Genomic DNA, 24867 nt, shown 5'->3' with positions numbered 1-24867 from the left:
ACAAGTCCATGTTTCCAACTATGATATTGTTTCATTTTTTTCCATCCAATTTGTGACTTTATTTCATTTCAGTAAATATTACCCATTAGATAAAAATAACCTTCCTGTTTGTAGAAATCATTGCCACGTGGACAAAATCTACTTTTTACTTTTAGAAAAACATATTACCTCCTTATTATCCCTTTGGGGCAATTAACCAAGCATGTGAGGGCACTGAGAAATTAGTTTTGGTCTTACTGAAACCAAACAGCAAAGCTTGAATCTATTTCTGACTTTCTAAACTTGTTTCTCAACCTGTTTGTCATGATCCCTTTTGAAAAACAAAGATCTCAGATTATTCATCTCGGGACACTGACACTATACCCAAAAGATGTATCTCCTGTGGCAGGAGATATACGCAGTGTATACTGTGTTTGTACATCAACAAGTTTTTTTAAAAAAACAACCTTTATATTCTGTCATTTATATTATGAACATATTAATTATTCAAATACAAAATTATAATCATAATTTTGAAAACACGAAAACCACTGAGCAATTACGATATGATCCCCTGGGGCATATAGCTACCCTCTTCTGTAAAAAACACGTTATAGAAAACATGTTTACTGAAGTAAAATGAGCCTTGGGGCAAAGTAAACTTTTAAAGGGATCAACATGTGAAATGTGTTGAAGCTGCCCAAATATCATGATTACAATCCTTAAAATAATCATACTAAGTGACCACTTCTTAAAACAGAAACTACGAAAAACTGAAAACGAAATTGCTGAAAATAACAAAACTCATTTGGATGAAAAAGAGTAAGACATTGCTGACTCTGAGGTTGTGATCTGACAAGTTGGAAAACATTACCAGGACTTCCTGCTTCCATTTCTGACGTGGTTTCTAGGCTTGTTAGGTCTTTATGAAACAGTCGTCTCACAGTTCTGCAGCCTCTTGTGTCTTGCCACCGATAACCGTCTTCATTTTCTTGAAAGGAGTCTTTTCTTTGTCGGTTTATAACAGGAATTCTAGGTCCAGGTTTGAATTCTCTCCAGTTGTCCGAATTACCAGTATGTTCATCAGACAGCCATCTCTTACTCTGATCTTTGTGGTTGTCATTCATCCAAGCAGGTTGACTGTAGATTGGGTTTTTAAATGCATATGGATTGCTGGAAACAGCACATGGTCCTTTTCTGGGGGTATTCCCATAGTTCCCTGGTGTTATCTTTTTTTTTTGAAGGCCCTTTTCCATTTTACTGCCATGGCTTTTAGCATGGTCATCTATTATTAAATAATCTTGTTGGGGGTGACCCCTTCTGAAGTCATCATCATCCATAGTCCCCCGGTCTTTAGTGCGCTTCGCGAAATAAGGTTTTGCTGTATCTCCCATGGTCTTTGACTTCAATTTTCTTACTTTGCACCTGAAAGAAGGCATTTTGGGAAAATATCAAACTATATAACAAGATATCATACAAGTATACAAAATAACACATTTATCGTACAGATGCCCAAAGCCTGTGAAACTCTTTCCCTATTTTTTTAAAATAAAAATTCTATCACATTCTTAATAATCAGTGCAATACTCTAGAGGTTGGGAGGCTTGGTCCTCTAACAGTCTTCATGAAAATTAATACTTACTATTTAGCATGAAGATTAAATCTGTGAATAAGAGAAGCTCTATAGGTTCCAGAACGGTAGCATAGTAGAGAGTACTACTCAAACCAAGTATGGTCGGCTTTTCCTTCTGTAACAAAGCGTTTCTCTTCAAAGAAAACCTCATCCCAAGGCAATATTATTACTAAACTACCGAAACAGTCTTTTTTTTTAAGTTGGTAATTACTTGTAAGTGTTATACACCGAAACTTTACGTGAACGGAGTACTACATCTTTCAACTCCAATTTTCCGTCCCTTCACCACCACTACTCTGGACAGACTGGCTTTGAGCGCTTAGGTTACGGAAGGGCTGGGCTCCCGACCAAGGTGCAGCCGTAATCAAAGGGGCTGGGTTTCCGATCAAGGGACAACTCCAGCTAACCTCCTCAATCCCCATTTTCCAACCCCAAACAAGTTTGGTTTTGTCAGGAACAGCAATTCCCTGAGGAATGACACTCCTCTTCAATCCCCATCTGACCGCTCCACCACCGATCTGCCTTAATTTCCACCCTTTTGAGACCGACGTGGAGAAAGAGGAGGCGTCCCTGCACTCTTGGCCAAGAAGCCACCGTGGGGACCAGGAAGCAGGAAGTGACCTGCTGTCTCCATAGGGTTCCAGGGTTCCCCCGGCCAGCCAGGGGGCCAGAGCCGAATGTCTTGACCCAAATCCCATCTTCTGCGCCCGCAGTCTGACAAAAAGTGAAAACACGGACTCGAACCCGAGAGCTCAGTCTCTGCCGGCCTGGGGGTTCCTCGGTCACCCAAACTGGTGCGAGGAAGCCGGCGGGGGATGGAACCAACGTACCTCCGGGGCCAGGCCGGACCACTACTCTGGAGTCCAGGAAACCAACTGGAGAATCAGCCCGGAGGCGAGTCTGGCAGGGACGTTGGGAGAAGGCGCCCAGGAGCACTCACCACCTTCGCCGCGGTCCCCAGCCTCTTCCTATCCCGGCCGGGCTCCCTCTCCGTGTTTTCCTTCGGCCCCACTTCCGGCGCTCAGCGCTGTCTCATTGTGCGCGATTGGGAGCCGACTGTGCCCCCGCCCTAGCGCTCCGCCGCGCACACCGGAAACGCGCGCCGCGCCGCGCCCCGCCCCGCGGTGCCCTGCCCACGCTCCGGCCCCGCCTCCCTGCCTGGCCCCGCCTCCCTGCCTGGCCCCGCCTTCCGCGCCTGGCCCCGCCTGGCCTGTCCAGTCCGGTGCCCCAGCGCACTGCCTCCAGGTGTCGGGCCCCGCGTCTGGGCCCCGGGTGCGTCCCTTAGCGCGGGCGGATTACTGGCTCGCCGGATAGCCGGTTCGCCGGCGCGCGGGGGCCAGGCCCGAGCTTCTTACCAGAGCAGCGCCTGCTCCTTCTCTCTCCGGGCTTCGACGCTCCTCTGGTTCCCCTCTCTGCTCCGGGCGCTGAATGCTCGGGAAAGGCGCGGAAGCCCAGACTTATGCACCCGGAGAGGGACGCGGAGCCGGCGGTCGGGCACAGCCGCCTTCCCCGCGCTCGGGGCCTCGGCTTTGCCCCAGGGTGCTCACCGGTTGCTTCCAGGGGTAGTAAAGGCTCCGAGGCCTCGTAGCGCTCTTAGTGTTTTTCTGATAATTCGGAGTGATTAATGTTTTCGTGAATTCTTAATTGCCGACTTGTAGAAATGCCGGCATTTAAACATCCACTGCTCACCCAGATCTCAAAGTGGTCAAGGAAAATGCTCTGCTTTTTTCTTAGGTTGTGTAAGGATTACTTTTACTTAAAAAAAAAAAAAAAAATCAGTACATTTCGAAGAATATGTGTAATGGCAAGGGGTGACCAGGGAGCGTTCAATTCGAATTTTTGAAGAACGCACACCTCGAACTCGGTATTGCTTTTTATTTCTTTACTGTATGACCTTCCTTGCTGTTTGCAGTGTTCTAAATGCTTTGAAAAGCATCAAGCAACTAGTGAAATTAGGACGCGTTGGGAAAATCGAGTTTCCATTTCTCTGCTTTTTTAAAGCATGTAAATGGAAAGCTATCAGGTCCTATGGGGCAATGGCCTTAAAATAATAACACGCAAAGTACTGGCTATGCCAGTAACTGCTGTGAAGGCTTTACAAATACTAACTCCTTTATTTTATTTATTTTTGTAGGGACACGGGTCTTCTATGTTGCTCAGGCTGCTTTCCAATTCCTGGCCTCAAGCCATCCTCCCACCTTGGCCTCCCAAAGTGGTGGGATGACAGGGGTGATCCACCATACCCAGCCTTAACTTCTACAATCCTCACAACTTCAGGAAGACTCTATCATTATCCCACTTTTAAAGATGAGGACATTTAGCACTTGCAGTGAAGTAAATGGCACTGCTGCAATCCAAACCCTGAATATGAGGCTGTTATTAACCATGTGGCTATATTAAAAGTGATGTAAAACACATTCCTACAACTTTTATATAATTCCTTACTTAGATATTTTGATTCTGAAAATACATGAGGATCAAACTGATAATCTCTTCAACAGGCAGACAGTGGCCTTGAAAATACAGAGTCTAAAAGGGAGTATGATGAAGCATGATTACATTAATTCTGAGACAGCAGCGTCACCACGCCCCACCCAAACCAGTAATTCCTGTACAAAAGAACTGGTTTAGAAATCTGCCACCACCTAGAGTTCTAGAGTAGCAGTAGAGGACACATCTTTTTAAGGATTTGAATACATTTTTTTTTTTTTTGAGATGGAGTGTCACTCTGTTGCCCAGGCTGGAGGGCAGTGGCATGATCTCCACTCACTGCAACCTCCGCCTCCACCTAGAGTTCTAGAGTAGCAGCAGAGGATACATCTTTCTAAGGATTTAAATTTTTTTTTTTTTTTTTTTGACACGGAGTCTTACTGTGTTGCCCAGGCTGGTCTGCAGTGGTGCGATCTTGGCTCTCTCTATCCTCTGCCTCCCAGGTTCAAGTGATTATCCTGCCCCAGCCTCCCTAGTAGCTGAGATTGCAGACGTGCACCACCATGCCTGGTTAATTTTTGTATTTTTAGTAGAGAGGGGGGGTATCACCATGTTGGCCAGGCTGGTCTTGAACTCCTGACCTCAAGCGATCCACCTGCCTCGGCCTCCCAAAGTGCTGGGATTACAGGTGTAAGCCACCACGCCTGGTCGGATTTAAAATATTTTTGCCGGGCACTTTGGCTCCTGCTTGTAGTCCCAGCAACCTTGGAGGCTGAGGTAGGAGGATACCTTAAGCCCAAGAATTGGAGGCTGCAGTGAACTATGATGGTGCCACCACACTCCAGGCTTGGCAACAGGGCAATACCCTGTCTCTCTCAAAAATAAATTTAAAAAATAAAATGTTTTAAATTTGCATTTTCTTCAACGTCTTTCCCAAAGCCCAACTTCTTTTATTCTAATAGTTGCTTTTAAGATTCATCTTGAGGACAAATCACGCTCTCTAAAATAAGATGCAGTACTAATCAAAATATACTGACAACAGAATATACCTTTTTCTGTCCATATTATGCTGTAATGGATATTTAAGTTGGTCCTAGGAATCCTTACAATCTGGTTGGAAATTTTGGTTTGATTTTTCTTTGGATGTCACTGGAAGGATTAATGAGTTTCTCAGAATCTTTGTGGTGATTGCTTCACGGTCTTGACATATTTCCAACAACCTGGAGCGGAAATGTGAGGGCAAAGGCTGCTATATACTGTTAAGCTATGCTCAGAGGACATTAATACTGCCTCATATGTTACAATATATTTTCTTTTTTTTTTTTTTTTTTTTTTTTTTGAGACGGAGTCTCGCTCTGTAGCCCAGGCTGGAGTGCAGTGGCCGGATCTCAGCTCACTGCAAGCTCCGCCTCCCGGGTTCACGCCATTCTCCGGCCTCAGCCTCCCGAGTAGCTGGGACTACAGGCGCCCGCCACCTCGCCCGGCTATTTTTTGTATTTCTTAGTAGAGACGGGGTTTCACCGTGTTAGCCAGGATGGTCTCGATCTCCTGACCTCGTGATCCGCCCATCTCGGCCTCCCAAAGTGCTGGGATTACAGGCTTGAGCCACCGCGCCCGGCCATTACAATATATTTTCTATCTTGAACTTAACATTGTAATACATCTTGAAATTCTTGTGATTCTATCTTGAAATTAACATTGTAATACATGTACTACATCTTGACATTCTTCTAATTCTATCTTGAAATTAACATTGTAGTACATGTGATACATCTTGACATTCTTGTAATTCTATCTTGAAATTTACATTGTAATACGTGTAATACATCTTGATATTCTTGTGATTCTATCTTGAAATTAACATTGTAATACATGTAATACATCTTGAAATTCTTGTGATTCTATGTTGAAATTAACATTGTAATACATGTAATACATCTTGACATTCTTGTAATTCTATCTTGAAATTAACATTGTAGTACATCTTGACAAGTCAACTTTTAACAAACCCAGTGCTCTTTTTCTATACAGCCATGGAGTCAGAAATACAGGAATTATATTCATAGTTTTATCAGCCGAATTTTTTCCCCAGTGGTTTATTTTCTTTGGTTTGGTTTGGTTTGGTTTTCAGTTTTTAGAGCTCTAATGCTTAAATGCCAGTGGTTTTTATCCACGTTGTTAGCAAGTTATGTTGGTTCCTCCTTCAAATCTGTCTGGAGTCCAGTAACTTATCATCACTTTCTCTGCTTCCGGCCAGATGCTCACCACTATCACTTGCTTCCACCTTGTCCTCCAATCTACTCTTTTTTTTTTTCTGAGATGGAGTTTCGCTCTTGTTGCCCAGGATGGAGTGCAATGGCATGATCTCGACTTACCACAACCTCCGCCTCCTGGGTTCGAGCGATTCTCCCACCTCAGTCCCCCGAGTAGCTGGGATTACAGGCATGAGCCACCACACCCAGCTAATTTTGTATTTTTAGTAGAGATGGGGTTTCTCCATGTTGGTCAGGCTGGTCTCGAACTCCCAACCTCAGGTGATGCACTTGCCTCGGCCTTCCAAAGTGCTGGGATTACAGGCGTGAACCACTGTGCCTGGCTCCTTCAATCTACTCTTGACACAGTAGCCAGAAAATGCATGTTAAAAGCCAGACTGAGCTCCCCCTCAAAACACTTCACTGGCTCCCAACTTCTCTGGTAGCAAAAACCAAAGTCCTTCAATGGCTCAAGGCCTTTCCCTTTACCTACCGATCTCAGCCCTTGTTCCTCTTACCCCAGTGGTATAATATAAAATATATTTGGCCTTTGTCCCCAGTTTCTGTCATAGAGCTCTTAAAATCCTTGAAATTTCCTGAGTGATAGAAGTGTCTTTCCATGTTCATAATGAGCCCCTAAACTCCTGAGTTTATGCTAATGAGATGATTTAGGGTGGGGGCCCTACATAGCCTCAGGAAGGGGGCTAATCACCAGAAAGACCAAGTGATTGGAAGAATAGAGGGTTAGAACTTTGAGCTTCACCCACTGACCTCTGTGAAGGGGAGGAGAGGGCCGGAGATCAAGCTCTCTAAGTAGTCTTGAACAAAAGGATTTGATGAGAGTCCCTATAGTTGAACACATGTAGGTGCTGGACATTGGCTCACCTAGAGAGGGCATGGAAGCTCTGTGCCCTGCCCCTCAACCTTGCCCTGTGTACCTCTTCATCTGGCTGTTCATCTGTATACCTCATAATATCATTTATAATAAATCAGTAAACGTGTTTTCCTGAGTTCTCTGGGCTACTGGGGACACGGGAACCTCAGAAACCAGTTAGTCAGAAGTATGGGTGGCTTTGACTCATGATTGCTATCTGAAGTGGGGGCAAGCTTGTAGGGCTAAGCCCTCACCTGTGGGATCTGACACAATTGCCAGGTGGATAGAATTGAAATGAATTATAGGACACCAAGTTGATATAATTGCTTCTGTAAAGGCAGAAGGAAATTTATACCCTCAGAAGTTTTGATGGTTTGAATCTATAAAACAAACTGACAGTAGATTAACAGGAGAAAAGACATATCGATTTATCAACTTGCAAGCTAGCGAGAGGCAAACAAAGTATGAAACTCAAAGAAGAGCCAAATGGCTGAAGCTTAAATAGGACTCTGAGCTACAGAAAGAAACCAGGGCCTCTGATGGGGAGGTGGTGGCCAAAGTCATTGAAAGGTGATGGTAGAGTAAGTGTGTGGCAAGCAAAAATTTCCTTATTATACAGATAAAAAGTCTTTCAGACTAGAAAAATGGTTTTAAAAAATAGGTGAAAAGTCTGTCCAATCAGATGTGGTGGCTCACACCTATAACCCCAATACTTTGGGAAGCTGAGGCCTGAGGATTACTTGAGCCCAAGAATTTGAGACCTGTCTGGGCAACATGGTAAAACCCCATCTCTACAAAAAATATAAAAGGTTAACCAGGCGTGGTGGCACACACCTGTAGTCCCAGCTACTCGGCAGACTGAGGTGGGAGGATCACCTGAACCCAGGGAGGTTGAGGCTGCAGTGAGCTGTGATTGCATTACTGTTCTCCAGCCCGGGCAACAAAGTGAGACTCTGTCTAGAAAACAAACAAACAACAACAACAACCAAAGAAACCTGTCCAGGTCCATTGTCCTGGGCTCTCCTGAGACACAAGTTCATCTTCTCTAGTTAGTGTAGATTCCAAGGAGGGGGTCTAAGACAATTGCATTTCTTCTGCAGAAACTTCCGTTAATCAGGTAGAGGAAGTTTAGAGAAAGTCCCTCCCTGCCTGTAGATGGGTGAGGGTGGTGGGGTGAGGCAAGACAAAATCAGACAGTCCTTGGTTCTGAGATTGATTTCTAAGCCCTTTCAATTTCCCCCTTAAAAGTACTCAGCCATGCCAAAGTGCCACAACTTGGGGCATGATTTTCTAAGCTCCAATACTTGGTATGTGGGGAAATCACCAACCTCCACTTATCTGGTCACAGAAATGTGCTGCATTGAATGTGAGAATAGAGCGAAAACTATTTTTTTCATTACACTCCCTCCCATACACGCACATTGCACCCTGGCTATGCTAGCCTTGCAGTTCTTCCATCACAAAGCCTCAGGGCTTTGCCCTGGGTGTTCCCTCAGCCTAAAACAGGTTCTCTTAGATGTCTATATTGGTCACTTCCTCTTTCCCTTCATGTCTTTGCTGAAAGGTCACATTCTCAAGGCAGCCTATTCTGACTACCGATTTATTTATGTATGTATTTATTTTATTTATTTATCTTTTTGAGACGGAGTCTCGCTCTGTTGCCCAGGCTCGAGTGCAGTGGTGTGATCTCAGCTCACTGCAACCTCCACCTCCCAGGTTCAAGCGATTCTCGTGCCTCAGCCTCCTGAGTAGCTGGGATTACAGGTGCCCATCACTACACCCAGCTAATTTTTTTGAATTTTTAGTAGAGATGGGGTTTCTCCATGTTGGCCAGGCTGGTCTTGTACTCCCGAACTCAGGTGATCCGCCCACCTCTGCCTCCCAAAGTTCTGGAATTATAAGTGTGAGCCACCACACCCAGCCCTGTCCACCCATTTAAATTGTAATCTAACATTTTACCTGGTGTATTTTTTTGTCTTGTAAAAAGAATTCAAAATCTAAACTGTTGGAACTTTAAATTTTTTGGACCTTAAAGGAACGTGCTTATGGAGCCTGAGTCACTTGACAGGCAGCTGTAACCTAAGCAACTATAACCTAGGCAGCTGTAGCCTTTGTTTCTCTCATCATAGATTAACCTTCTTCTTTATCTGTATGGTTTTGTAAAATGTTGTAAGTGACTAATGGGCTCCAGAGAAGACCCCTTTCCTCTTGACTGTTGATCTTCATTATAGATTACCTTTCCTCTTAACTCTCTCACACTAAGGCTTATGACTAGCACATTGTCTAAGAAGCAACGTTAAATATACTCTTAAGTTGGGAAGAAAATGAAAACAAGCTGTATGGAAAGGAAAACAAATCATAACTAATTTATAACCCATAAATCAGCCTTCTATGGAAAATTTTGCCGGCACAGTGGCTTATAGGCTGGGCATGGTGGTTTACCCTATAATCCCAGCACTTTGGAAGGTCAAGGTGGGAGGATTTCTTGAGCCCAGGAATTTGAGACCAGCTTTGGTAACATAGTGATGTTATATATAAAGTTTCGGTGCCACAAAAGAAATAGCACTCGAATAAAAATTTTCTTTTTGATTCTCAGGAAGGCAAGGTACTTCTATAGAAGGGTGTGCCCTTACAGATGGAGCAATGGTGAGCGCACACTTGGACAAGGGAGGGGAAGGAATTTTTATCCCTGACGCACGTGGCCCCTGCTGCTGTGTCGTTCCCTTATTGGCTAGGGTTAGACCGCACAGGCTAAACTAATTCTGAGTGGCTAATTTAAAGAGAGTGATGGGGTGAGGGGTTTGGCGGGAAAAATGGTTACAACAGAGCAGGTAATCGGAATGAGTCAGGGTGGAGTAAGTAATCAAAAAAAGTTGCTATATGAGGAAGTTAAGTTTAAAAGTAGAAGGCAAAGAATTGAACATACTGACATACTGATTCTTTGAAAAGAAATTTAGGACCCATATCTAACAACCCCTCCCCTTGTATTTCCTTACAGCTTTCCTTTCAAACTTTTTTTAGCATGCTTTGGCTTAGTTGTTTTGCTTGATTTTCCAAAAGAAGAAGCTTCTCTGGATAAGGTGGAGGATAGTTAAGGGAGGTTTTAGTAAGTGCCATTTTTATGAGCCTCTGCATCAACCCACCGATGCATGGTATGACACAGCACCCAACAAGAGTAAGTACACCTATTATGGCTGCGAGGGAAGTAAGAATTTAGACTATTATTGCTTTCCATTTACCAAACCACTTTTCTAGCCATCCTGTAAAGGGATCATTTACCCCTGAGTTGCTGGCTAACTCATTGGATAGAGCAATCAGACCTTACAATGCCTTTGTTATACTTCCACTGGGGCAGTGTTGTTTGGGATGAAGGTGCAACATTGAGTTTTAATCATGATGCAAACTCCTCCTCTTTCTGTTAATATCATGTCTAAGGCTAGCCTATTTTCCCAAGCCATCTGGCTAGTATCCTCTAATTGTTCAGCTATTCCTTTAACAACATCTCTAGTGTAGTTAATAAATCGCTGTTGGTTGTAGTAGATGTAGTTTATCCAATCTACATTTTTATTGTCACCTACCAAAATATTGACTCAAATCCTGCAGCTATTTGATTTCAGGCTTTAAATTGATCTGGTATTCCCCCATGGGACTCTAATTGTGTCTAAATAAACATGAGAGTTGAAAGACCCATAAGGGGCTTCCCTCGCTTTACGATGTCTTATTTTTCCTTCCTCTGGTTGATGAAATGCCTTGGCAAAAGGGATAGCCAATTGAACTAAAGCACAAGTGCCACTTCAGTTATTGGCAGAGTGTCCAGTAAAGGTCCAGCACAATACCACCACACAGCTGCTCGGGGATGAATAAGGGCTGACTGATTGATAAGCTCTTGAAAATTCTTAAGCTCACTGCATCCCTTTAGGTCTCCAAGGAATGCTAAGTTTCCTCCCTGTCGTGAGAGACATGAAGTGAACTTAGTGTTGGGAGATGGAAGCTGGATGGCCCTTGGGGGCTGACCCGCAGGGTGCCAGACTTTGGGGTATGGCAGAGAGAGAGCTTGGCACAACTTATTACTCCAGGCTGTAGAATCCTGGAAAAGAGCTACCATGCAGCCTACGCATGGTTGACTGGAGGATCACCCTAGTGGAAAGGGGACAGTCTGGGCCTCTGGCCTGCTGTGTGCACAAGCATAACAATTGCTTTTGTTTAATGTGTGGACGGAATATTTGATCCAGTCCAACCAGGCATTTGCATCTTGGTATCCTGTCTTAATTGCCAAAGTTTGTTTTAAGTGTTTAACTTTTATGATCCTCTAGTAAAATGAATGCATGGTTTTAGGAAATTACAAAAACCAGTTGGGGCAGTCCATCCTTGCTCTTTAGTGGTCCACAGAACGTTGGACCAACTATGGCATGAAAGCTCTACATCAGGGGGCAAGACTCCTGGTTGGCACTGGGGTCTTTATTGAAATCTCCCAATGGTCCCAATTTACTAAGGCCCAGTCTGGGGAGAGTCAGGAGAGACAGAGGTACTCTTCTGAAGTAGAGAACTGTCTTTGACTTGGCAAGTCCCCATAAGGTATAACAAAGCAAGTATCAAATGCAATAGTTTGAGGCAAAATTGACTTGCTTATGTTATAACTAGATGGTCAGCAATAGAGCGAGGAAAGCAGCAAGAGTATTTGAATAGATGAAAGGGAGTTAAATCGTTCTTAGCTTTAGTTTGGTAGGGTTTTCCCCTGGGACCATGGCCCACGACTCTGGAGGGGGTTTGGCACTTTGTTTTTTCTTTTTCTTTTCTTTTCTTTTTTTTTTTTTTGAGGCAGAGCCTCGCTCTGTTGCCCAGGCTAGAGTGCAGTGGCGGGAACTTGGCTCATTGCAAGCTCCGTCTCCAGGGTTCACACCATTCTCCTGCCTCAGCCTCCCAAGTAGCCGGGACTACAGGCACCCACCACCACGCCCGGCTAATTTTTTTTTTTTTTGTATTTTTAGTAGAGATGGGGTTTCACCGTGTTAGCCAGGATGGTCTTGATCTCCTGACCTCATGATCTGCCCACCTTAGCCTCCCAAAGTGCTGGGATTACAGGCATGAGCCCAGCCAGTGCTTTCTTGACTCAGGTGTGATGTATCCATCCTCTTTCTGCTGTATGGACAGCAGTCTCAGTGGTTAGCAGCACAAGGTAGGGTCCTTCCCAGGTGGCTCGAGTTTTCCTCCTTTCCACCCTTTGATGAGAACATGATCCTCAGGCTGGTGCTGGTTTACCGGAGATTCTAGGAGTGGTACCTGTGCTAAAAAACTTTAGTTTTGAGGGAAAGGAAAGTGGAAGATAAACCAAGTAAATGATTTCTAAGAAATTCATCTTTTGTTTTAAATGTAGGGATATCATCTTTTGTTTTATAGTCCTTGGTGCCTTCTTACTGAGAAATTTCCTTTAGCACCTATTTGTATTAGTTTTTAGACCAAAGAAAGTCAAACACCATTTTATATTTGACAACGCTTCCTGTATGATTTTTATACCTGATAAGCTAAATTTCGCCTTTGTATTAGTGTGTTATTAATGTTACAATCAATTTTAATAAAATCATGTAGACATATTTATCTAATTTTAACATCTAACCATAAGGTAAGATTTTTATAGACTCTTTTTAACCTTTTATAATTTTTGTTAAAGAGCAAGTTAGTGCTTTAAGAAAAATCCATTGTGCTTTTATTTTAATGTCCAGTTCACAGAAAAACTGGATGATACCCTTTTAACTTTAGCCAATATGTTTACACACAGAATTTCCTTTATAATTAACATTTTAAAACTTGCTTAAACCTTCAAAACAAAGTTTTTTTTTTAACCTTTTAATGTAGGTAAAATCACATTCTTATGCCTCCTTATAATCCTTTTACTAAAAGTGTATTTTACTTTCCTTATACACCTTGCATATAAACTGTTTCTTCAATAGTTTTATATTCAGGAGTCCTAATTACTGTTACATTATACAACATTTCTTGCATAAATTCCCTTTTATAACACACTTTTTTTTTCACGACTTTCACAGACAATTCGTTGACATGCCTCAACTTTCTGACTTGTTGCAAATGTCCCTTTCTTTAAACAACCAGTTAATTTATTTTAGGACAAGAATGTACCATATAACATTCTTTTTACATAAATTCTCCTCCCACCCTCCCTGCTTTTTTTCCCCCAAAGATGATAACCATTCTTTTCCAAAGCAAACTTCCTTCATGTCTGTGGACTAGACTGCCTAAGGCCATAAGATTAGAAGTTAGGATAATACATGTTACACTGTTAACTTTTAGCAAACTTTACTTTTGTTGAAAACCTTGTAAGTTTGGGATTTCAATTATCCTTTGCTATTAATAAGACCTTGTTTAGTCCAAATTAACTCAGAATTGGTATAGATGGTTCCTTCATGGTTCTGTAAGTACTTTAAGGCTTGGCTGAGTGCAAACAGCTCACACGTTTGAGCAGACCAAGTGTTGGGCAATTTTCCTGGCTCTATTTCTACGGGAGTTTCTCCATCAATCACTGAATACCCATTGTGTCTTTTTCCCTCAATCACCCGGAGGAACCATCTATGAATAAGTGCCATCCAGTCTGGAAGGGGGTGTCTCCTGGGTCTGGTCAAACCTTTGTATGGTAATCAATGAAATCTAAACATGTATGTTCCTTCCTTAGATTTGGATTTCTTGTCAGGAAACTTGCTAGGTTGAGTGAATTATCAGTGGTCAATGTTAAATCATCCTTTTCTAACAGAATGGCCTCATACTTAAAGATTCTGGCGTCAGTAAGCCATCTCCCTGCTCTTTGGTTTAAGATAGTTCTAACTTGGTGCGACTTGCTTACTGTCAATTTTCCTCCAAAGGTTAACTTTCTGCTTTCCTTGACTAGTATTGCCGTAGCCGCGATGCATTGAGGCCATCCATAAGTGACTGGGCCTGAGACCTTTGATAGAAAGGGTACGGGCTGCTGGCAGCCTCCGTGTTCTTGAGTCAGCCCTCCTAAAGCTACCCCACTGTCCACATTAACAGAAATGTAGAATGGCTTTTCTAGGGAGGGTAAGGCTAAAACAGGGGCAGTTATGAGCCTTTCCTTCAGCTTCTTGACTTGATCAGCTTCCTCAGAAGTCCACGGGAGATGGTTAGGCTTCTCCTGGGCAAGTTTTTGATATAACAGTTTACTGTGCAGTGCCTATGAGTCAATCCATAAGCGACAGTATCCGACTAACTCTAAAAAGTTCCCAAGTTCTTGTTTAGTCAAGGGTAAGGATACGATTCCCTCAATTCATTCAGGCCATATTCTTCACTTGCCTGCACTTATTAAGTGGCCTAAATATTTAACTTCGGGCTCTACATACTGAAGCTTCCTTTTTGAGACTCGTAGCCTCTCAAACTGCAGATGGTTAAGAATATGCGTAGAGAAGTCAGTTACCTTCTCTATATCTTCACCAGATATGAGAATGTCGTCCATGTACTGAACAAGGTATATTTGTTCTGGAAGGCATATTTGTTCTGGGATGACAACTTTTTCTAGTACTTGTTCTAAAATGTGGCCGAAAAGATTAGGGGAGTCTGTGAACCCTTGGGGTAAGACTGTCCATCGATATTGTTGTTTCCGCCCTGAGTGGGGATCCTCCCACTCAAAAGCAAATATATCTCGGCTATCTTTAGCGAGGGAACATGCCCAAAAAGCATCCCTTAAATCTACTACAGTAAACCATTGATGATTATATGGACTGGCAGTATTGGGGTGTTATAAGGGGACATACAGGGCTCGAGAAGCCCATCCTTAATAAGCCCTTTGATTATAAGTTTTAACCCTATCCTACCTTCTAGGGGAATAGGGTATTGCTTCCTTCTTACTACTTCTCCCAGGATTTTTAGCTTGATGTGGATCAGAGGGACTTGGAGTTTCCCTCGGTTTTCTTCTTCGGACCAGATATTAGGATTAATATATCTTTCATCTGTAGTGGTGAGTAGGTTTAATGAGGTGAGGAATCCTCTTGGGCTGACTTGTAGACCTATGCCTAACTTTAACATTAAATTCCTCCCCAGTAAATTAGTTCCTGCTTCAGGGATTAACAAGAACCGAGATAAGCTAACGATCCTGGTATCTAATTTCTGTGCTTTCTAAAATTTTTGCTCTAAATCCTTCCCCTTTTACCCCAGAGACTAAAAGTTCCTCTGAGGAGGAGACAACATTAGATGGGAGGGAAACAAACAGAGGAGCAGGCAGTCCCTGAGTTGACTAAAAAGGTGATAAGCTGGCTTTGGATCCGTTTCCATCAGTCCTTACAGCCGCTCCTCAGACCCCAGCAGCAAAGATGATGAAGCAGATCGAGAGCAAGGCTGCTTTTCAGGAAGCCTTGAACACCACAGGTGATAAACTTGTAGTAGTTGACTTCTCAGCCACGTGGTGTGGGCCTTGCAAAATGATCAAGCCTTTCTTTCATTCCCTCTCTGAAAAGTCAAATGCATGCCAACATTCCAGTTTTTTAAGAAGGGACAAAAGGTGGGTGAATTTTCTGGAGCCAATAAGGAAAAGCTTGAAGCCACCATTAATGAATTAATCTAATCATGTTTTCTGAAAACATAACCAGCCATTGGCTATTTAAAACTTGTAATTTTTTTAATTTACAAAAATATAAAATATGAAGACATAAACCCAGTTGCCATCTGCGTGACAATAAAACATTAATTCTAAAAAAAAAAAAAAAAAAAAAGGTGCTAAGCTCATATTTAGATCCAACCTCAAAATTTATCAAGGGCTCCTGGTGGGACTCAAGATAAAAGAGAGAGCCTCTGAACCCCTTATTCTTCCTTGAAAGTCATGAGTGGAAGGGCTTCTTTTTCCTTTCTTAGTTTAGGACATCCTCATTTGAAGTGGCCTGTTCTTCCACATCTATAGCACCTATCTTGTCCTTCCTCCCTCTTAGTTCTGGGATTCCTTAACCCTGCTCCTCCATACTCTTTAGGGGGTCTGGATGAGGACCTTGGTCCTCCAGATGGAGGCTGGGGTCCTTTTAGAGAGGGGTCTCTAGGTTGCGAGGGAACAGGCTGGTGGGATGGTAATTCCCAAGAGTCAGGGTTACAAGGAGGAAGGATAACGTGAGTAGAGGGGGAATTGGAATGGGATCTGAGGTGGCAGTACTGTCTGAGGGGAAAGATTGGGGACACTGACTGGGGCACACTGAGTCTAGGGGATCCCATGCACTGGAGTCTTTAGACATGACAGCTGGTTCCTCTGACTTTTCATTTTGAGGTGCTAGATTGGGTTCTTCCCAATTTAAGGGGAAAAGGAGGGCTGGTCCTTGCCTCCAACAAAGGGCATAGCCTAGTTCTTCTTGAGACACTGGACCTTTATCATTAACATATCAGATTAGAAGCTGACACGTTACATCCTCATTCGACCCAAACTTTGGCCAGAAGATTGAGGGTTTGAAGATGGATCCCTGAGTCCAAATAAGACAGCAATATTTTATCATTTGTTGCTTTTTTCTATATTCAGTCCTTTCATTATCCTTCCAGTGTTTTAGCATGAGACCTAGGGGGCTATCTGGGGGGCTATCTTTGTTACCATCTTTATCCCCTTTGCTCCCTGTCTTGCTTGGGGTATTTCTCATCTTGATGGTTTTGAGGTAAGGTTCAAGTTTCAATTTCCCTTGCTGGAAATTTTTCAGCTTATGGGGTGAGGCTCAATTTCCCCCACTGGCAATTTCTTGCCTTTTGGGATGAGGCTCAATTTCCCCACTGGAAATTTCTTGCCTTTTGTACTACTGGAGGTTCGTGTGAGGTTCAATCCCCCGCAGTGGGGATGTCTTGCCTCTTTTTAACCTCTACGTTACCCTGATGAAGGAGTACTTCACCGCCCCTCCCCACCCCCCACGGCTTTCTTACCTTAGTCCCGACCACCAAGGAAATACTTTACCGGCTCCCATGGCTTCTCCTTCCTTGATCTGTACACAGTCATTGCTGCAGTATGTGAGGATCCTTTAAGCTTGGTGGCTGGCTTTTTTTTTGTCCCCTGCATTGCTGAGAGCTCGAGTTATTCCTTGCACTGGGTAGGTCTTGATTTCTCACCCCTCAAATCATCTCAAGTGGGCGGGGTGCTCCTCCTTATGAGAGAGAACCAGAGTCCATCCCTGGAGGGGAACGTAATCACAGGCGAGCCCCCAAATTGTTATATGTAAAGTTTTGGTGCGACAAAAGAAATAGCACTTGAATATAAAATTTTCTTTTTGATTCTCAGGAAGGCAAGGTACTTCTACAGAAGGGTGCGCCCTCACAGTTGGAGCAATGGTGAGTGCACACTTGGACAAGGGAGGGGAAGGAATTCTTATCCCTGATGCAGGTGGCCCCTGCTGCTATGCCCTTCCCCAGTTGGCTAGAGTTAGACCACACAGGCTAAACTAATTCCAACTGGGTAATTTAAAGAGGGTGATGGGGTGATTGGTTTGGTGGGAAAAATGGTTATGACAGAGCAGGTAATCAGAATGAGTCAGGGTGGAGCAGGTAATCGAAAAAGTTTGCTTTATGAGGAAGTTAAGTTTAAAAGTAGAAGACAAAGAATTGAACATACTGACATATTGATTTTTTGAAAAGAAATTTAGGACTCATATCTAACAGTAAGACTCCTGTCTCCACAAAAAAAATTCAAAATTAACCAGATGTGGCATGTGCCTGTGGTACCAGCTACTCAGGAGGCTTAACTGGGAGAATTGCTTGAGCTCTCCCACCTCAGGAGTTCAAGGCTGAAATGGGCTATGATCATGCCACTGCACTCAGATCTGGGCAACAGAGTGAGACTGTCTGGAAGAGGAGGAAGGGAAGGGAAGGGGAGGGGAAGGGAGGGGAGGGGAGGGAAAAAGCTTATAATCCTGGCTGGGCACAGTCCTGGCTCACATCTGTAATCCCAGCACTTTGGGAGGCTGAGGCAGTCAGGTCACTTGAGTCCAGGAGTTCTAGACCAGCCTGGGCAACATGATGAAACCCCATAACTGCAAAAAATACAAAAATTAGCCAGGTGTGGTGTCATACAACTGTAGTCCCACTTTGGGTAGCTGAGGTAGGAGGATCACTTGAGCCTGGGAGGTCAAGGCTGCAGTGAACCTGATTATGCCACTGAACTCCAGACTGGGTGACAGAGTGAGATCCTGTTTAAAAAAAAAAAACCATAAAAATAATCTTTCTTTCTCTTTCTTCTCTCTCTCTCTCTCTCTCTGTCCCTTTCTCTTGTCTTTTCTTTTTTCTTTTTGAGATAGAGTTTCACTCTTGCTGCCCAGGCTGGAGTGCAATGGCACAATCTCACCCACTGCAGCCTCTGCCTCCCAGGTTCAAGTGATTCTCCTGCCTCAGCCTCCCAAGTAGCTGGGATTAGAGGCACCCACCACTATGCCTGGTTAATTTTTTTTGTATTTTTAGTGGAGATGGGGTGTCATCGTGTTAGCCAGGCTGGTCTCAGACCCTTGACCTCAGGTGATCCGCCCGCCACTGCCTCCCAAAGTGCTGGGATTACAGGGGTGAGCCACCATGCCCAGTAATAAATTTCAACAAAGAAAATATTACAATCTTGTTACAGGAACATCAAGTTCATATGCCTGCTGCATAGTAATAGACCAATACACGGAGACAGCATGGTTTGCAGCAGAGAAAGAGTTTAATGATTGCAGGGCAGCCAAGTAGAAAGGCAAGAGGAATCCTCAAATCCATATCCTCTGGGGAGTTCTGGACTGGGATTTTTAAGGAGATTGTGGAGGGCAAGGGGCTGGAAAATTGCGGCTGTTGATTCATTGTGGTAAGGGGATGAAATCATCAGGATGTGGAAACTTCATTCGTTGGTGAGTCAGCTTCTCATAGAATCCTACAGACCAGCTGGCATCAGTAGTTTCAGTATGCAGGATCTGAAAGAATATCTCAAATGGAAAACAATATTTCACAATGCTTAAGTTGCTATCTCTAGAACAGTTAAGGGGAAGTATAATCTTGTGACAGAGTTTGTGTGATTCCGGTGCAGTGGGCAGTAAACAACTATGAGGAAACAGGTCAGAGAACAAGCTGACCTAATAATTAATGCTGAATGTGCTGCAAGCTTGGTTTGTTTTTATCTTCTCCCTCTCCCTTTTTCACTGATTAATTTTATAAAGTTTATAGGAACAGGTTTGATCCTGTTAAATTTCTTTTAATTTTGGAGCACTGACTTCATTTTTCTGCAGTCTGTATTTCCAGGATGGCTATTCCCAGTTTTTTGCTGGAATAAACTCATTCAAACTGAATTCTGATTCTTTTGGTTATTTCAAGTTGACAGTTCTATAGAGCTATGTATACCTTGTTACCTGACACATCATTTAGCTATTTATTATTGTTATTTATTTCCTGTCTTTTATTTTATTTTCCACTAAAATATAAATTCCACAAGGGCAGAGATTTGCCTATTGGGTTAACCTGTATGTCCTCCAGAACCTAATATTTCATGAGGTATATAAACCACATTTTCTTTATATGTTTATTTTACTGGACACCTAGGTTGATTCCATATCTTGGCTATTGTGAATAGTGCTGCAATAAATAGGTGGAGGCCAATGTCTCTTCTATGTGAAGATTTTCTTTTCCTTGGATAACTTCCCAGTAGTAGGATTGCTGGATCATACAGTAGTTCTATTTATCTTTTTTTGAGATGGAATTTCCCTCTTGTCACCCAGGCTGGAGTGCAATGGCGCCATCTCAGCTCCCTGCAACCTCTGCCTCCTGGATTCAAGCGATTCTCCTGTCTCAGCCTCTCAAGTAGCTAGGATTACAGGCACACACCACCATGCCCAGCTAATTTTTGTATTTTTAGTAGAAACGGGGCTTCACCATGTTGGCCAGGCTGGTCTCGAACTCCTGACCTCAGGTGATCCACCCACCTCAGCCTCCCAAAGTGCTAGGATTACAGGCGTGAGTGACCATTCCCGGTCCTATTTGTCATTTTAAAAGGGAGCTTCATACTGTTCTCCATAGTGGCTGTACAGGTTGCATTCTCACCAACAGTGTATACAAGTGCCCTTTTCTTGGCCAGGTGTGGTGACTCATCCCTATAATCCCAGCACTTCAGGAGGTTGAGGCAGGAGGATCACTTGAGCCCAGGAATTCGAGACCATCCTGGGCAACACAGTGAGACTCCATCTCTGGAAAAAAAAAAAAGGAAAGAAAGAAAAATTCCCCATCTGCATCCTCACCAGCATTTGTTGTTTTTTGTCTTTTTGAAATTGTCATCCTAATTGGGGTGAGATAATACCTCACTGTGGTTTTGATTTGCATTTCCTTGATAATTGGTGATACTGAGCATTTTTCATTTATTTGTTGGATTTGACCATTTATATATCTTCTTCTGAGAAGTGTCTATTTCTATTATTTGCCCATTTTAAAATCAGATTATTTGTTATTTTGCTGTTGCGATATTTCAGTTCCTTGTATATTCTGCATATTAATTTCCTGTCAGATGAGTAATGTGCACATCTTTTCTCTCATTCTGTAGGTTGTCTTTTCACTCTGTTGATTGTTTCCTTTGCTGTGCAGAAGCTTTTTAGTTTGATATAATTCTGTTTGCTTATTTTTGCTTTTTATCCTATGCTTTTGAGGTCTTATTCATAAAATCTCCCAGACCAATGTCATGAAGCATTTTTCCTATGTTTTCTTCTGGTAGTATTATTGTTTCGGGTTTTACATTTAGGTCTTTGATCCATGTTCAGTTGACTTTTGTATAGAGTGAGAGGTGGGGATCTAGTTTCATTCTTCTCTATATGCATATCTAGTTTATCTAGACACATTTTTTAGAGAGACTGTCCCTTCCCCCATGAGTGTTCTTAGCACCTGTTAAAAATCAGTTGGCTGTAGACATGTGGACTAATTTGGGAGTTCTCTATTTTGTTCTGTTGGTCTATGTGTCTGTTTCATGCCAGTATCATGCTGCTTTGATTACTTCAGCTTTGTAGTGTATTTTGAGGTCTGGTAGTGTGATGACTCCAGCTTTTTTCTTTTGCTCAGTATTGCTTTGGCTACTTGGGGTCTTTTGTGGTTCCATACAAATTTTAGGATATTTTTTCTATTTCTGTGAAGAAGGTCATTGTTATTTTAATAGCAATTGCACTTAATCTGTAGATTACTTGGGAGAGTACTGTCATTTTAAGAATATTAATCCTTTCAATCCATGAGCTTGAGACAGCTTTCCTTTTTTTTTTTTTTTTTTTTTTTTTTTTGAGATAGGGTACCACTCAGTCACCCAGGCTGGAGTCTGGGGTGCAGTGGTGCAATCTTGGCTCACTGTAATCTCTCCCTCCTGGGCTCAAGTGATCCTCCCACCTCAGTCTCTCCAGTAGCTGGGAATACAGGTATGTGCCATCACGCTTAGCTAATTTTTGTAGTTTTTGTGAGATGGATTCTTACCATGTTGTCCAGGCTGGTCTGGAACTCCTGGACTCCAGTGTTCGGCTTGCCTCGGCCTACCAAAGTGCTGGGATTACAGGAGTGAGCCACTGCACCCGGCTGTCTTTCCATTTCTTCGGCATCCTCTTCCATTTTTTTCATCAGTGCTTTGTATTCCTTATAAAGGTATTTTACTTCCTTGGTTAAATTTATACCCAGGTATTTTATTTCATTTTATAGCTGTTGTCAATTGGATTGCCTTGTTGATTTCTTTATCAACTATTTAATTTTTCATATATAGGAGCACCACTGATTTTTGTATATTAATTTTTTATCTTACAACTGCACTAAATTTGTTTATCACTGCGAAGTTTTTTGGTAGAATCTTTAGGTTTTTCTATATGTAAAATCATGGTGTCTGCAAACAGGGACAATCTGACTTTCTCCTTTCCTGCTTGGATGCCCTTTATTTCTTTTTCTTGCCTTATTGCTCTGGCTAGGACTTCCAGTACTATGTTGAATAAGAGTGATCAAAGGGAGCAACCTTGTCTTTTATTTATTTATTTTTTTTGAGATAGAGTCTCACTCTGTCACCCAGGCTGGAGTACAGTGGCCCAATCTCAGCTCACTGCAACCTCTGCCTCCTGGGTTCAAGCAATTCTTGTGCCTCAGCCTCTCAAGCAGCTGGGACTACAGGTGTGCCAGCACACTTGGCTAAATTTTTGTATTTTTAGTAGAGACAGGATTTCACCATGTTGGCCAGGCTGGTCTCAAACTCCTGGGCTCAAGTGATCTGCCCGCCTCAGCCTCCCAAAGTGCTGAGACTACAGGTGTGAGCCACTATGCCCGGCTGGCAACTTTGACTTGTTCCAATTCTTAGAGGAAAATCTTTTAGCTTTTCCCTATTCAGTGAGATGTTAGCTGAGGGTTGCCTTATTTATGCTGAGGTACTTTCTTTCTATACCTAATTTATTAAGGGTTTTAATCTTGAAGGGATGTTGTGTTTTATCAGAAGCTTGTTTTGCATCTATTGAGATGATAATATGCTTTTTGTCCTTAATTCTATTGATGCAATATATAACATTTATTGATATGGATATGTTGAACCATTTTTCCTTTCCTGGAATACATTCCGTGTGATCACTGCATATTATCTTTTTGATATGTTATTGGATTTGGGTTGCTAGTATTTTGTTGAAGATGTTTGTGTCTGTGTTCATCAGAGATACTGGCCTGTAGTTTTCTTTGTTTATTGTGTTGATTCTGGAATCAGGGTCATGCTGGCCTCATAGAATGAGTTAAGAAGAATTCTCTCTGCTTCAACATTTTGGAGTATAAGAAAAATTGGTATTAATCATTTAAAGGTTTGGCTGGGTGCAGTGGCTCACTCCTGTAATCCCAGCACTTTGGGAGGCAGAGGAGGGTGGATCACCTGAGGTCAGGAATTCCAGACCAGGCTGGCCAACATGGCAAAACCCCATCTCTACTAAAAATACAAAAATAAGCTGGGTGTGGTGGCATGTGCCTATAGTCCCAGCTACTCAGGAAGCTGAGACAGGAGAAGCACTTGAATCTGAGAGGCAGAGATTGCAGTGAGCTGGGACCACACCATTGCACTCAGACCTGGGCAACAGAGCAAGACTATGTTTCAAAAAAAAAATTCTTTAAAGGTTTGGTAGAACTCAGCAGTGAAGCCATCTGGTCCCGGACTTTTCTTTGTTGAAGTACTTTTTATTAGTGATTCAATCTCAGTACTTGTTATTGATTTGTTCAGGTTTTCTATTTCTTCTCGGTAGGTTGTATGTGTCCAGGAATTTATCCATTTCCTCTAGGCTTTCTAATTTATTGGCACATCATTGTGCATAGTTGTTGCTAATGAGTCTTTGTATTTCTAAGGTATCCATTACGATATCTTCATTTTTGACTTTTGATTTTATGTATTTGGATCGTCTCTCTTTTTTTCTTAGTCTAATATTTTATTGATTTTTATTATCTTTTCAAAAATCAAACTTTTTGTTTCATTTATCTTTTGTGTGTTTTTTTTCAGTCTCCATTTTGTTTATTTCTGCTCTGTTCTTTATTATTTCTTTCCTTCTACTAAAATGGGGTTTGGTTATTTCTTTCCTTCTACTAATTTTGGGTTCTTGCTTTTCTAGTTCCTTGAGGTGCCATTAGGTGATTTATTAGAAATCTTAGAAATCTTTCTAGTTTTTAGATGTAGGCATTATTGCTATAAACTTGCCTCTTAATACTGCTTTTGCTGGGTCCCATAAGGTTTTCTTTTGTTTGTTTGATTTTTGTTTTGTTTTGTTTTGTTTTTTGAGATGGAGTCTTGCTCTGTCACCTAGGCTAGACTGCAGTGGCATAATCTCGGTTCACTGCAACCTCCGCCTCCCGGGTTCAAGCAATTCTCCTGCCTCAGTCTCCCAAGTAGCTGGAATTACCAGCACTTGCCACCACACCTGGCTAAATTTTGTGTGTGTGTTTTTAGTAGAGATGGGGTTTCACTGTGTTAGCCAGGCTGGTCTCAAACTCCTAACCTCGTGATCCGCCTGCAACAAACTCCCAAAGTGAGGGATTACAGGTGTTATCCACTGTGTGCAGCCAAGTTTTGATATGTTGCCTTCCTTCCTTCCTTCCTCTCTCTCTCTTTCTTTCTTTTCCTTCCTTCCTTCCCCTTCCTTCCCCTTCCTTCTCCTTCCTCCCTCCCTCCCTCTCTCCCTCTCTCTCTCTCTTTCTTTTTCTTTCTTTCTTTCTTTCTTTCTTTCTTTCTTTCTTTCTTTCTTTCGTTTTTGACTTGAAAAGCTTTGTTAAAGCAAATTTGCACCAGTTTACAAAACTTTCTGAAGTATCTTAACATGCTATCCACTAAAACTATGCCTTAAAAGTTAGCTTTTCTAAAAAAACACATGTTTATCTTCACAAGGGCAATTTCACGTATTAAACTGTGTTTAGTGTTTTAAAAGAGTGGTATTCCTCAAAATAAACTATGTAAAAAAGATTAATAGTCCTTCTCATTTATTTCCCCTAAGTTCCATGCCTTTCTGAAGAGGCAGATGTCTTATGCTCAGAATCCCTTCCTGAGCCACCCATCCCCCCAAAAGAATCCCTTTATCATGAACTTGTCTTCTGCTACCACACAATAGTCAATCTGATTTTATCCACGGCTGGATTACTATATACATATCCCCATTTTCTATGACCTAGCACCACTCTCTTCATTTATGTGGTACCACCATCAATGAAAAGTCCAAGAAGAGATGTGAGGAATGGGTCTGTTGTTATCAAAAATC

General features: G+C 42.4%; 1 protein-coding gene and 1 pseudogene across 13 annotated transcripts in view; one reads left to right on the top strand and one right to left on the bottom strand.

Moving 5' to 3' along the window:
• The window catches only part of TUT7 (terminal uridylyl transferase 7), a 65201-nt gene extending 62507 nt beyond the window's left edge, over window positions 1-2694 (bottom strand). For 5 of the 12 annotated variants that reach the window (XR_004177808.1, XM_031654084.1, XM_009189052.4 and 2 more), the window contains exons 1-2: window positions 2443-2693; window positions 854-1404 (exon numbers count right to left, since the gene is read on the bottom strand). Coding sequence is in view for 10 of the 12 variants with exons in the window: in XM_009189052.4 (XP_009187316.2) it covers window positions 854-1373 (520 nt within the window). In the remaining 2 variants the exon portion in view is untranslated. Of the gene's footprint in view, window positions 1-853; window positions 1405-1621; window positions 2411-2442 lie in introns of those variants that run through there. The other 7 variants (XM_031654078.1, XM_031654075.1, XM_031654082.1 and 4 more) reach the window with 4 other exon arrangements.
• A 12750-nt stretch (window positions 2695-15444) lies between these two features.
• On the top strand, window positions 15445-15839 carry LOC101013667 (annotated as a pseudogene). The gene has a single exon (XR_162683.5). The product of XR_162683.5 is annotated as a thioredoxin pseudogene (transcript).
• Window positions 15840-24867: the final 9028 nt, after the last annotated feature.

Source organism: Papio anubis, chromosome 13 (assembly GCF_008728515.1).
Source record: "Papio anubis isolate 15944 chromosome 13, Panubis1.0, whole genome shotgun sequence".
Classification (NCBI taxonomy): Eukaryota; Metazoa; Chordata; class Mammalia; order Primates; family Cercopithecidae; genus Papio; species Papio anubis.
This window is presented reverse-complemented; position numbering and strand designations above follow the sequence as displayed.